The sequence below is a fragment of the Hermetia illucens genome, chromosome 4 (genome assembly GCF_905115235.1).
Source record: "Hermetia illucens chromosome 4, iHerIll2.2.curated.20191125, whole genome shotgun sequence".
NCBI classification, from domain to species: domain Eukaryota; kingdom Metazoa; phylum Arthropoda; class Insecta; order Diptera; family Stratiomyidae; genus Hermetia; species Hermetia illucens.
In genome coordinates, this window is record NC_051852.1 from 30,481,921 (window position 1) to 30,496,474 (window position 14,554).

A 14,554-nucleotide genomic window follows, 5' to 3' on the forward strand; every position below is an offset into this window, starting at 1 on the left:
ATTACGAACTTCATCTTGTTGAAAATCTTAAACCGACAATCTCCTCCCTTTGAACTCACCCTTCTCATTTTCCAAAGCAATAAGCCAATTTTAATTTATTAAAATATGTCCTCAAGTGAAACCGTGAATATTTATTTACTTTGCGCCAATCTCCCATCTTGTCTCATCATAAATCTTTTCCGCGGCAGGCAATAATTCATCCAAGTTTCTGAAGTTACCCCTGTCGCAGCGGGGGATGTCGCATGGCCACCGCAATTTGTTCTGTAGAAGCTTGATGACGAAAAATTGAAAGAATGATATAATATCTCAAGCTGCCCACCAACCCCATCCCTGCATTCACCGACCAACCCCCAAAACAGAAGTTTCCCGGCTTAGCCCCAGTGTGACAATAGCATCAACATGATACCGGTGGAGTGGTCTTAACAATGGAGACGACTACTCGGGAAAAATCAGCTCAGCTCATATTTTAATATCTTGGTAAATCGAACCCCTTAGCACCCCATTCTGTTGGGGCTTAAACTCTTCCTATGATGCTGGAATTCTTGACTGTGCTCAATGTTGGTATTTATGACTAAAATGCTGGAAGATGTAAACAAAAATCAGTTGAAGTGGTTCGACGAATGTACCTCCCACGTTTGCTTTCCACCCTGGTGGATCCTGGACGAGCTTCATCTAAGAGAACGCGTGAAGGGATGTTTGTAATGGAACCTCACAAAAACCCACAGATTCATGCTACTCAGCTGAACAAAATGATTGGAATTTCAGGGAGATTATCTGCTATTGTGTTCTTCCGTTATTGTCGACAAATCGCATTACTGGATGGTGCATGGGTAAGTAGTCAGCGAAAATCTGCTTCGATTCCCACGCCATTTTTTTCTGAGAGTATCGGGTGGGGTTTTTACATAAATAGTTAATGAAATACAATTTCGTGTGAGAAGATTTTTTGTTCGTTTATTCCACAACACCAACAACTGCACATATAAATAGGATATGCTTTTTTACAACCTAATCGATTTGATGGATTTCACCACTCTGTAGCTCGTCTGAAGTAGAGTTTGAACTTCTGGTTTCGCTGGACCGGGATCGCACGTTCTCAATAACTTCCACATCGATATGATTCGAATTCTCCTTATCCAGGTTATCTTCAGTCAAGTCGTCAACGTCTGCATCGGATTTATTGTCCATGTCATTATCGGAGTCCCTGGAGTTCATATGTGTGTAGATACGGGGTAGGTTCTGTAGCACATAATTTGTGTTTTTGGAATTCAGATGATTCTCTTTGGCATCTGTAGACAGGTCGTAGTACTTATAACCATTATTCATTTTTTCTAGGTCAACCGTAGTCGAATTTGGTTTTGAAGAGTCATTCCGCGGTGGTGGCACTGTAAATGCAGAACCATGCCGATGTTTGCCAATACCATCAGGATCAGCATTGGTTATGTTATTATTGTCTGAGTTGGCCCCGGGTGAAGCGTTATCTTTTTTCCGGTCGTAGATATGACCGGAGACGCGAAGATCGATGAAGAAGTGGAGAGGATCTATTCCGTACGGAGGATATATTGGAGGATACCATACAGGTGGTGGTGGTGGAAGGACCAAGTCAGAAGGTGGTAGTGATGCAGCTGGAGGTTCTTGGAGATTTGGAGGAGTCTCGTTTTGTAGATTCGAATCGAATTCCTGAGTAACTTTATTCTCAGTGCCAGAATTATGTTGTCCAACTTTGGGGATCAGTTTTTCGGGGATATCGTCTCTGTGATGATCCGCCTTGGGGTATTTAGCAGATATTGGAAACAGTTGCTTGTTTGTCAATTCCAAAGGTTTTTCTGGTGGTGGCGGTGGTTTCTCCTCGGCAATTAGTTCTTTGCGTTCTTTGATATGTTCATAATAAGGTCTATGCTGGCTCCATGGGCGTTTTCGAGGACGTCGGCCTAATGCAGCTTGTTGTAGTTGGATATTCCGAGCATTTTCATTGTTCCGAGCTTGTACTAGAGAACGTAGCATGTCACTGAAGAAGAAATTGTTTGGACCAACTGGAGCAGAGTACAGATAGGGTGGAGTTGCGGCCAAAAAGCGGCTGACTAAATCTTGATTTCGAATATCGTGAATGCTCTTTCGCTCCTTTGGGGAAGACTGTTGTTGGTGATGCTGGTCTTCACTCATTGTATACCTGAAAATATGCGAAAAAAGAGATTGGCTTTATTTTAAGATTTGTTCATTTTCGAAAAAGGGAGTCGAAGAAAACTTCAATAATTTTACTAATAAAGTATAAGTATCAAAGGCTCATCAGGAAGTAGTAGTCCATGGTCATTGCCATCTATTTGTGTTGTTTCGAAAGAGAAATGCCATAAATGTTATGGTCGGCAAATCCAATTACTTATTTTCAATATAGATAGCGGAAGATGTGCCATAAACAAATGATATCATGCTGAAAACTAAGGGGCGTATCATAAGCGCCTTGTTCAAGTGCAGAGACTGCGTGCTATGCGAGTGGCGTCTACTACTATCTATCGGATTGTCTTAGAACCGGGCCTAAAGGTGATCGTGGGAATGACCCCCGTTGCTTTTTAAGGAACGTAAAATGGTGAAAATTTGGGAAAGGTGGTTGCCCGTGAAGAATGTCAATGCACATTAACCGAGTAGTAATTTTTTTGGCAAAATGAGCAAAGTGGTAGGTGGACTGCGCGGTTCATTGGCAATTTAGATCTGTGGCTGAATCGAAAGTATAGTGAGATTGACTATTTCCTTATCCAACTTCTGAGTGGCGGACCACGCTGATCACACGTTTTTCCCTTGTGGAAGGTGATTCTCCCCAAAAAACTTTCCTAAATAGACGCTGAAGAGCGCTGGTTGATGGAGTCATCTTGGGCATTACGTTCGGGTTCTTGTTGTTGCAAAAAAGATTGAGCTCGACTGTTGGGGGGACCGGATGGCAAAGGGTTCCTTGGACTAACCATTCTCTTCCCTCCTTTTGGCGGAAGGAATTCACTAACTTGAAGGCTTCCTATGTCAGGAGATCGTGAGGGTTAACCCGAACTAATCTGCTAAACGGTTCCAGGCTAGTTCTCTTATGACGGGACGGTGCTTGATTGGTAGTATGACGGCGTACCATTGCGGGGGTACAACACTTTGTGGGTCAACGCATTCACCTACTCTACTCCAAAAAAGGAAAAATCGTGTTGCTAAGGAGCGGCCTAACAGAGTACTTTCGTTCAGTGTCAGTACGAGATCAATAAGCTATGCTAGCTTTGGTAATAACAATAGCTTTGATTAAAAAGGACATTACCCGGCAATGATGGTCATGAAGTGCAGCGCTACGTTAGGTATAGTGTTTCCATTACAGATCTATCTGAGTAAGCTTTTAGACAAGATAGAAAATCAATGATACCACCATGGAATCGAGAATTTGTAGTTATTAAGCAAGCGGGCAAGCAAGATAAGACCCTACTGGACTAACGTAAATAAGACGATTGAGGTTGGATAAAAAGCCTCCCTTTTTTGAAATTTCATTTTTTTGGTGGCGTCTGAATCAATGTGTTCCTATTGAGTAATTGCTGGTATAGTGAATACTGAGTCATTGATGTTCTGCTAGCTTAGTGTGTGATTGTTACTCAATAAGGGTTTGTGCCGTTAGTGATTGATTGGCTGGTATAACAGGCAGAACGAAACAAATTTGTTGAGAAAAGTACCAGTACAGCTGTAGCTGACACAACGGTAGGCAGAGGCAGGCAATGGAATTTATTTACAGTGAAATGCACTATCTAAAGATTGTACGTGATTTGTCTTGACTCATTAATGAGTATCGAGCACGTCCTATCTGCGATGCTAAAGATCATTCAGCGATGACCTTGCCGCATTCCTGCGTGTATGCCTATGTACTACTCCAGAAGTCGTGAATGATACTGAACCCTCATTTCTTTCGCCAGAATGCCGACTAGTTTAGTGCTTGCCACTACTAGTACAGCCTCATCTGACATATTTCTAATAGCCCCGCAAACCCTCAGGGCCATTAGCCGACAAACCGAACTAACCTTCTTTCTTCTCTGAGAGTTTGCAAGCGCTTCCGCCCACACAGGTTCTGCGTAGAACAGAATGAATCGCACCACTCCCATCGGGTGATTTGGGAGTCTGCTCTCTGGCCGAAACACGCTGTGTTTTGAGCAGCGTGGAAAACGTGTCCCCCTCGGAAGTTTCACTATCCGGCCGGGCAAACTATCAGGCATTCTGAGGGAGTTTCTTTTCGAGTTCGATTCACCCTTGGCTGGTTGTCACCGTGAGTATAGTCCTTATTGGCTTACCAAGCGATTTTACCGACTAAAGTGGCGCTCATGTATTTCATATCCACTATTGACCCCAGGCCTCTTCTCGGGAAAGTGTATAGGGTGTCAACATTTACAGTACCATGTCAAATTCCGCGAATGATTCGAGCAGAATACATCCTTTCACATTCCGGTTTTCCGGTTGCCCCATTCAAGAGCCAACGCATTAAAACGACCTGCGATGATTATCGACTAATGTCCTCCTGCATCGCTGAGCATCTGCTCGTACTCATTAGGTGTAGCGCTGGAGAGAGCATACCAGATGTAGATGTGAACTCCATTGACTTCGGGTGCTCCATTATTTCCTGGAAAGCTTGTTCTCCGCAAGCCCACAGTCAGTGTATGACCATTCACCTCGTTTGGAAATTATTATTACCTCTAGTCTTGTCCTCCTACGATCTTTTCTCTTTCTCTAGGTTTCCACATCCGCCTTGAGAGACCCACCCTCCCTCTTGCATCTTGGGTCTTGTTTTCATGGCGTTTATATTCTAGTGAATATTCCTATGCTTCTTGATGAATTCACAAAGATCCATGACCTTTTTACCCAATGCGATAAAGGCAGCTCCCGATTGGTCGGATGGTTGGGCGCCAAGATTTCCTCCTCATCGTATACTCCTGTTACACACTTCCCACTGGGGGTAGGTTTTCGATCGCGTAGGCTTGTGCCCGTTGATATATTATAAAAGATTAAAAATACGAGAAGCAATCCATTTTTATCCAGAGGCTATAAAATTGCTGATAATATGGAAAGGAAGGCATCCTCAGCGTTCTCCTATATTAGAAACCCACGCTTCATATTCATACTAGTGCGTTCCTCACACATTTATCTTACCAAAAGCCCCTTGGAAGAATGGGTTCCTTTGCATTGAGGGCGAATAATTGTCCAATGCATTTTGAGGTATCAACCATAGCCGGACAGGCTTCTGATGCCAACTGCAAGTGATCAGATCAGAGGGAGATTTTAGGAAAATTCCAGTTTCAGGAGACAGATCATCAGATGACCAAAGATGGTGGTATCGTGCTCTAATATTGTCTTCATTACTGCATGGATTGATGATTCTGCGACAAATTTAAGGGGGTTCTCAGTCGATTTCTAAAAAATATACTTATAATGTGTATATGTATATGGTTGCCATTCACCCCGTATAACGGGCCAACCACACCCATGTGCCTTTGTTTGCGGTTACTTTAAATGCCCTTCTGTATCCGCCACGACTTCCCGAGACACTCACATTTATCCTCTACTATTCTGCGTCAAGTGCTCTTGGGGCAACCCACTCGTCGGTCATCTTGCGAAAGTGGATTCCACTGTAAGGCGTAGCCAGCAATGCGTCTTCCGACCACAGTGCGTACGAGTATCATGCCTGTGCGCTGACCAAGTCCTTCGGTTGAAATAGTGTGAGGTCAAGGTACTCTGACGATATGAAGCAGACAGGTATTGACGAAAGTTTGGAGCTTTTGAGTAACAGTGGAATTCATTTTCCATGTGCTACTCCCATATAGCAACGCACAAAGAGCACCAGTACAGAACAATCTCAACTTGATCTCGGTGTTAGACAGGACAGCGAAAGCGTATCTAGTGCTGTTAATGCAGCGGGCAACATCCAGCTCGGTGCACCGTCATCAGAAACCACGTTTCCTAATACATAAATTGATCGACGCCTTTGATGCTCTGCCCATTAATGCAGATAGGGAGAGTGCGATGACCCATCAAAAGTGGCAGCAGGCGTATTAGCAAGAATGGTCCCCAAAGACATCCTAGTGAACGAATGCCGGCGTCTCGAGGATAAAACGTATGCAGTCGGGGAGTCGAGCGCATTTCAACGGCAACTGGCACGGCGAGAATCTGTCGCAGAATGGCAAAAGAGAAAGAACGAGTTACAAACTGATCTTTGGACATACTGCATCATCTCGGACATTTGGTAATGGATTGGGCGAAGCCACGGGAAATTAAATCACGAGCTGGCACAATTCTTGCACCTGCATATCAACATCGATTTGGGTACGACTATTCACCATACTACCCAAGATACGTTAATATAGCTGAAAATATGGAGCACGTTATGTTTGACTGCCCCAAGTTTACAGGACAAGACTGGAGCCTGTCGCGGATAAGTGCTTATCACCTGGAAATTTTGAGCAGATCATGCTGGCGTCAAAGGAAAAGTATTGGAAACAAGTCGAAAAAATGTTAGCATTGAAAAAAGAAGAAAGGGAGAGAACCGCAACGAGCCGTAGTTAGGAACTGATCCAACCCCACGAGCCAATGCTTTAGAGCACTCCCGCGGGGAGAGTGGAAGGAGAATTAGATTGTTTTAGTGAGTAAGAGTCTCACATAATTGCATGGCAGGAGCCAGCAGTAAGTTTCGAACCTTTTCACCTGCCAACACTGAAGAAAAAAGGCAGATAGAGGTAAACCAATTTTAATAAGGGTTTGTTTTACACGAATCCTTAAAAATGGAAAATACGTTCGTGGACAGATGCATTCAATATGGTGGCACTTCTTGAGTTGTGACGTCAAAATTTAGTGTGAACGTCAGAACCTTGTGTGACAATCTAACAAAAAACAAGTCGGGAAACCGGAAGCTAAACGCTTCAGGTACGAAAGGTTTTGTGTATTTCTTAGTACGTAGCACGTAATATATCCATATATTATGTGAGAGTATCCACTTTCGGGTGATATTGACATTCATAGTCGTCAATTTTCAAAGAAGCAACAAATTTGAGGTATTTTAACTTTGTTAGTAATAGTGCGATTTCCACCCAACTTGGTAGGAACTTATGCTTTATATTACAGCCTATATCACTGCAAAATTTTGTGGTACTAGGATGAACTTAAGGGGGGTTTCTGGCCAATTACAAAAATTTGTAGTAATATACTATTATTAACTTTATTTAAACAGATATCGGCATGGAAGGTATTTCGGAGCCCAGGCACCATATAGTGGCAGCCTCCTGATTTTTTTCAGATTTTTCGGTTTGGTAGTTTTTGAGAATGGCCCCCTTAAAGAAGTGATCACTTTCAACCCCCGCGCTCCCCACCCTTCCAACGAATGTCAAAGCTAAGATCGGCTTTGAAAAGTACTAATCGAGACCTTTAATTTGATACCCCACATGACTATATTTGATGAAAAAAAATGTACACCCCCCTTTTGCATGTATGGCCCCCCCCTTAAATTCGACGTAAAAGGATGTAATTCACTGTATGCGTGAGCGCTCACAGTTCCCACCTTTCTATCAAATTTGGTGTCAATCGCTATAACCGTCTCCGAGAAAAATGCGTGTGACGGACAGACAGACAGACAGACAGACGGACAGACAGACAGGCAGACAGACGGACAGACAGACAGACAGTAAACCGATTTTGTGTTTACACAAAACCTTAAAAAGAGCTTAAATCGGATCAACAGGAGCACCGCACGGTGGTAATACCAGGGAGAGTGTAGTATCTCAGCACAATAATGGACAGAATTCATGGCATCTCTTGCCAGATTCCCCATCGTGTTAGTTGCATTTACAGTGGAATGAGTGTGACGTTGATTTCGAAAAGCAACAGTCAGGGCTAGGCCGAGAATGTTTCTTCTTTTTGGTACGCCTTAAAAGTGGCCAATTCATCGGGCTTGGTCTTGACTGACATGCCATTCAGTCACGATACAAATTTTTGCGCCACCAGTGAGACTTGAACCGTGGTGTTCCGACAGCGACAGGTTAGTGCTCAAGCGGCTTAGCCATCCGGGCAAATCCTCAATCTTCCAATGTATTTCGCATAGTTCTTGCCCGGTAATTGCAGGTGTCGCTCAATTGTTGGAGTGGACAACGGTTTGGTTTTTCCTATTTTTGTGATTAGGTAATAGAATGGCCACAATTTCTTCAATTTCAGATACGGGAGGGTCACCTACGGTGATCTTTGTCATTGCAGCCTTTTCATTATCTTTATGTAAACTCCATTTCAAACGATTATATTTCACACCGTTTTTTGAAGCAGTTACGTTTGCTTTGGCAAATAGTCTCTTTAACGTATCCTGCAATTGCCCATGCCCTTCTATTTAAATGTCTAACAGCATACTTGCATCCGATATTCTAATAGCATTCCATTTAGGGGGTTAGTAACTGCAAAAGGAAACTAATGTTTTCATAGATACTAAAGAAATCCAAGAAGATTTATTGAGTTGGATTCTCGTCAGGTTTAGCAAGCGGGATCCTGAGGTACCATACAACCGGTACGAAATTACTTACTTCATTATAGAAAGATACCTAATGCCATATATTGGCTATGGCTCATTTACTAAGAATTTCAGGAGATCTTTCGTGGAAGAATTTGATTATTATTTTACGATTTCGAATTTGAATTTGAAATTAATAATAATTACTTCCTTTCCCGTAATCGATAATGATTCCATTTGGTTCTGTGCATAAACTCCAGTTCTCCAAACTTCATTATTAACTCTTTCAAGCGATTACCCTAACGAGCGACCACTCGTTCTTTTCTACTCGGCAACCTGACTAACAATTAAAACTTTTCCTCTTCGTTTCCTGTTTTGTATTTGCAAAAAGGAAATCAGAACGACAACAAGCGAAAAGGATATGCCACTCGTTCACTGAATTAAATGATATCACCGCAACCGCCAACAAAACATGTCACCATATTGTAACACAATCGCTATAATTTCCTTCTCCATCCCCAGTTCCTTTTCGAGGATACAACCGAAGTTTATTAGCGTTTCGTAGCGCGCCAGATTGTAATAAAGTTTATTTGAATATCTCCCGTCTATCCTTTTTTGTAACACGCCTAGTGCATTAGGATAGATATAGACACTATGGATTCTCAGCTAGAGGAGCGCTTCTCGTGGTTAGTCTTTGATGGCATGGTATCGCATCTCCTGTGAAATCAGTAGCATATCGCAGCAAGGATGGAGTTTGTGGTGATATCAAAGTCAAAAGTGAATTTAATTTAGTAGAAATAGGGGAGAATGGGTACAAACAGATTATTTATATTTTAAAATTTTAAGATGTCATTTCCTTATTCTTACTGTACATCCCTCTAATCAGTCAATTGCAAAAAAGTTTTTGAGTTCCTTTTTACTACCCTATTTTCTACGCAAATGCACTGAATTTATTGTCAAAAACCCTCTCCAAGGTATCTTCCTGCAACTAGTTGAGAATCAAGGAACGAAAATCTGATGGAAAACTATACCCCCTAAACCTCTCCTGGAGCATCAGTGAATTTTACAAGGGTGGCGGAAATATTCAGAAATATGAGGATAAAAACAGACCAGGAAAAATTGAATCCTGCACAATTCTATTGTGACGGAATTAATGAATCAAAAGTATGCTAATGAACGAGGCTTCCATTCCGAATATGGTGATTTTTCGGTTTGTTTTTGGTGACTGAAAATCGGATTGGAGAGTCCGAGTTAGTATAAAACTTGAGAGCCATATTTGGAGCGTTATGAAATCATAACAATGAGAATATAAAGGCGTGAAACTTTTTAAAGTAAATTAAAATTGAAGAGCTATTTAGCTTGTTATCTATATATTCTACATTATTATAGATTCATTTTATGTTTACACAAGATACTGGCCCGCTCAACAACATCTTGAGTGGGAATCAACTAAACAATGTGATCATTGATTTCTAATAGAAATTTACTTCCTCAATTTCAACTAAAACGTGCTCATTTCCTTCATTTACTGGAATCCTTATTCATTACCTTAATTGCAATCTGAACAATGTCTTTTTATCTCTGAATAGATATGTCCCTACACTTCCTTGAATAAATCTTTGTGTTTTGTCTTACGGATAAGATGATATCCCGTTGAGAGTATCCTTAAACTACTCAACTTCAGTCCTAATAATGAATGATTGTTTTTCATGAACAATGGTTTCCTTCCTTGTTGAACTGAGGATTCAAATTGCTTTTACCGGTTTATGGAAAGTGCATCCTTTTCGAAAATCCTTGAGAGATTCCAGTTGAAGGCGTTTTGGGAATAGCAAATGTATTTGCTCATATTCGAAATATATATTTAGATGAGATGTTCCTTTATTCAATTTGCTAAGAAAGTGCTTGGACACAGATACCTGTGCTTATGTACATATTTAAAGAAGTGAGGCCTTGGCGTCATTATAGTTGAAGCTTCACTTTTACAAGTTGGAAAGTATCTTCGAAAACTCGACTCTGAGTTGGATTTTGTTGTGTAGAAAATTTTTTAAAGAAAAATGTTCAACAAGAAGCTAATCAATCCTCTCAATGACAATATTGAAGAAAAACATTAAATTTCTTCAAAGAGCATAAAAAAATGGCTAATGTGTGTACATATCACAATTAAGTGAGATTGAAATAAATGCCTACCTCCTTCTGAGGTACCTACCCCGGGGTTTGATATATACATATAATAATAGTACGGCAAGTAGACTTCTCCGAAATTGCATTTGTAGTCCAGTTATTAGTGGTGTTAGGAGTTTCGTACTGCCTGTCTCCAGGAAGAAAAGTCTTTCACCTCAGAATGGTGTTATCTATTTTATCAATCGGGTGTCTATACTCAATAAGGGTGGAATTATCAGATTTGGGTGCATGTCAAAAATACGCTTGGTATAAATCTGAACTTCCACCTTAAGGTCAGAGGGCTGGGAAAGGCTTAAAAATATTTGGGCTGATACTTTCTAAATAGAAGTTTCAAGTTGGTGGTTAGCACCGGAGGATGAGTATGAGCTTCATTTGAAATGCCCGCTACCACTATTGCCCCGATTATGGGCACCTCCAGTCTATACATCATTCCTCTTCGTCTACAGATCAAGTTGCGATATGAAAACAAGGAATTTTCACGGTGGATTTATTTCCGTTGCCTTGTACCATGGGCTACCACCGTCTGAGGTAATCCCGAAAACACCATGCACCTTTAGCGTTACTAAGCGGTAGGTTAAGTTTAGCTTCGTTAGCCTCTGGCTTTTCCATCAAGCAAGGAAAACTCGTTGCACCATGCCACCGGTCTAGTAACGACACTCAGGTTCGCTTTTGCATGAGACAAGGCACTGGCATTAAGTTATGGGAAGATCATCTGTATCTGCTCCACTTCGTCCTACATGTCAAAAATGCTTATATAAGCAATACACAAAACCTTTCACACCTAAAGCTTTTAGCTTCCAGTTTCACGACTTCTTTGTTTTTTGCGGAAATACAGTCTCGTTGTGGCCTGATGTTAGTGGTCGAAAAAATAAAGCCGCTTTCTAAATAGATTTATATACGAATCTGTTTGGTATGGAAATAAGACCTGTTCAATCTCAACAAACTGACCAAGGAGGTCGTCAACATTTGCTACAGGCGTAAATACTACCAGCCACACAACCACTGCTTGATGATATATAAGTCGGCCATCAGGTCTGTCGAGTATTGTCAGGACATTGAAAGCATCAGCAATTTTATGAGGCTCAGGAAAGTCCTAACCAAGGAACATTCGAGCTTATAAAAATAATAGTTGGTGCGACAATCCAATTGGATCAGGGCCTTGATGCGCATTAGATCACTTCATGCAAGACCACAACGGTACATAGGTTCTTAAATACACTTAAGTCGATTTATATCCGACATCCGGTCACTATACAAATCCCTCTGCGAACAGTGAAATTCAAATTGCAAACTTCCGCTGCAATGGCCCAACGCTCTAAGCAGTAAACCATCCGGACCCATCCTTTAATATGCAATCGGAGGGCTTCTGTTCGGAATTTTCTGCCGAGACTGTAGTGCAGCTGATCTGAACGCACTTCTCCACTTTAGAGAAGAATCTTCAGGCAGAAACGCGCTTAGAATTGATGCTGTCCCAGGCGTGAGAGATGATCAGATCGGTAGTCACCCAGGATAAAATTAACTGGGGTGTAAACACCTTCTATTATTGAAGCACCTAGAGCGTATCCTGGACAACCACTTAAGAATCGCCATGGAGAGGTCATTCCTCTCTAAATTCCAGCATTCCTATATCAAAGGCAAATTGATAGAAGGAGCTCTTCACGAGGTACTTAGAACGGTTGAATGGCCGTTACACTAAGAGCAATATACCTGGAACAACATCTTCCTGGATATAGAGAGAGCACTCAACAATGTGAGTACTAAAGAAATCAAAAAGTCTTTAACCAGAATAGAATTGAAGAGGTGTCTTACGCAATAGATAGTATCCATGATTAAAAGCCAGCATAATCAAATCTGATTTTGGAAGCATTACTTGACCAGAGCTGGGAGCAAAGGTATGCCACAGGGGGTCGTCATTTACCCGGTGTTCTGGTGGATCATAATAATAATAATCGTTGGCACAACAATCCATATTGGATCGTGAAATGTGTTAGAGCACTTCATTCAAGACAGTAACGGTACACTACAGTACACTGCAGGAGGCAATGTGGTCAGCATTGCGCTCGCCCGAGATTATTATCCTGATTTGACTCAGGTACTCATTCACAACTGAGTCGACTGGTATCTGACGTCAAAGCTCCACTATCACCAGTGAGATTTGAACCGCGACCTTCCGTACGCCGGCCTTGTGCTCTAACCACTCAGCTATCTGGTTCTGGTGGATAGCTGTGGATAATTCTACATATATTGCACAAGAGCGGGGTGAAGGTGGTAGCGATATTGATTTTAGGGATATTTTTTTTCATTATCAGGGAGATAACGGATACCACGTTAGGAGAGGTGTTTCTGTGGGATTGAAATCTAACACAAATGAAACTTATCTTACTTACAGCTAAGACAAAGATACCGAGTTCGATTTCCACGGCTAAACGGACAAAGATTGTTACTTTGCTTCAATGTAAAATATCTGTGTAACCCTTAATTTGAAGAATAAATATAAAACTGAGGATTAAAAAGGCCTGTTTAGCCTTCTTCATATGCGAGAAGCTCTTCGTGAAGAAATGGGGTCATCAGCTGAGGTTGGTCGTTTGAATGTAAGCAGCCATCGTTTCTCCTCTTCTAACGTGGTGGCCGGCGCTGAATAATATAAATAATAATGAGGCTTAGAACTTAGTAGAATCTAAAAATGCAACATGTGCAGGTACTCCTGGAGCTCTGCAGTCCTCTTTGGCTAACGCCCTTTATGTACCTCTAAACTTCCTACTCCTCGACCTTTATATCCTCCGAATCATGCATCAACAAACTAGAACGTATTCAATCACAGACTGGCAAATAAACTGCCAGCTAATGTAGAACGTTACATCGTCAACCATTCAGGCATTTCCCTCAACTACCAGACTTGTAGTCAATTTCGAAGCACTTGCTTCCGCCTAGCCTAATCCCAGACGGCCAATGTCCACCCCTCAATACGACGCCAAACAGACTGAAAACTCCTTTCCAGAAACCCATCACACCACCTTCTATATATCCTATCCATCTAGCGAAACGGCTGGCTGCCAACATGTCACAAACCTCACAAGCAACCATACTAAATTCCTTCATTTTCCGATCCTGCCTCCCAAAGCCCCATTGCTACATCGCTCTCCTATCCAAGATATCGTTCGCCAGAGAGTCGAATCCATTATCCTTTCCCACAACATTAAGAAATCAACTGGCCAATATCAAATCACGAATATTGGCCTCAGAAAATGTGCTAGAACGATAAACCCCTTCCTTTTTATCTCAACATTTTAACCGATTCCTACTCACAGTCCATTTTCTACGCTTAAGCCACGGAAAAACTCATATATCATCCCAATCCTTAAAACAGGGCAACCCTTGTCCCCAGCTGCCGCCTAATTTCATTCCTTAACACTTCCTTCAAAATCTTCGAATTCATCATCCATGAAATCATTCTTATACACATCTCTGAACACGACCTCATCTCATCTTTCCAGTTTGAGAACACAGCATTGTCCATGCTCCCCTCGCTCTTAAAACGGACCTATATAAAAACCTTACCAACAACATCCCGACAACCACTTATCTACTTGACTCCGTTTAGTATGAGGACCTAATTTACAAAATATCTCACACCTAATATTTTCATCCACACCTCTTATTCTTATCTTTTATTATGTATCCTACTGACAATCGCATGTCCACATGACGATTCCCCCTTCAACCCCTATAGTCCTCTAGCAGGCGTTCCACTTGGATCAACCCTATAAGCCAACATCTTCTCCCTATATACAGCCGACATCCTAATCCCATTCACATACCTCTCCCTGGAGCATCTAAACGACTTGAAACCCACTAGACAGAATTATCTAATCCTTAAACTCATTCCACAAGTGC

The 14,554-nt window shown here is 41.7% G+C and overlaps 1 protein-coding gene across 1 annotated transcript in view; it reads right to left on the reverse strand.

The window, feature by feature from the left end:
• Window positions 1-952: 952 nt before the first annotated feature.
• LOC119653763 overlaps window positions 953-14,554 on the reverse strand; it is a 36,467-nt gene continuing 22,865 nt past the window's right edge. The window contains exon 2 of the mRNA XM_038058744.1: window positions 953-2,167. Within this exon, the coding sequence (XP_037914672.1) occupies window positions 1,006-2,160 (1,155 nt within the window). The 5' untranslated portion in view covers window positions 2,161-2,167 and the 3' untranslated portion in view covers window positions 953-1,005. The remainder of the gene's footprint in view (window positions 2,168-14,554) is intronic.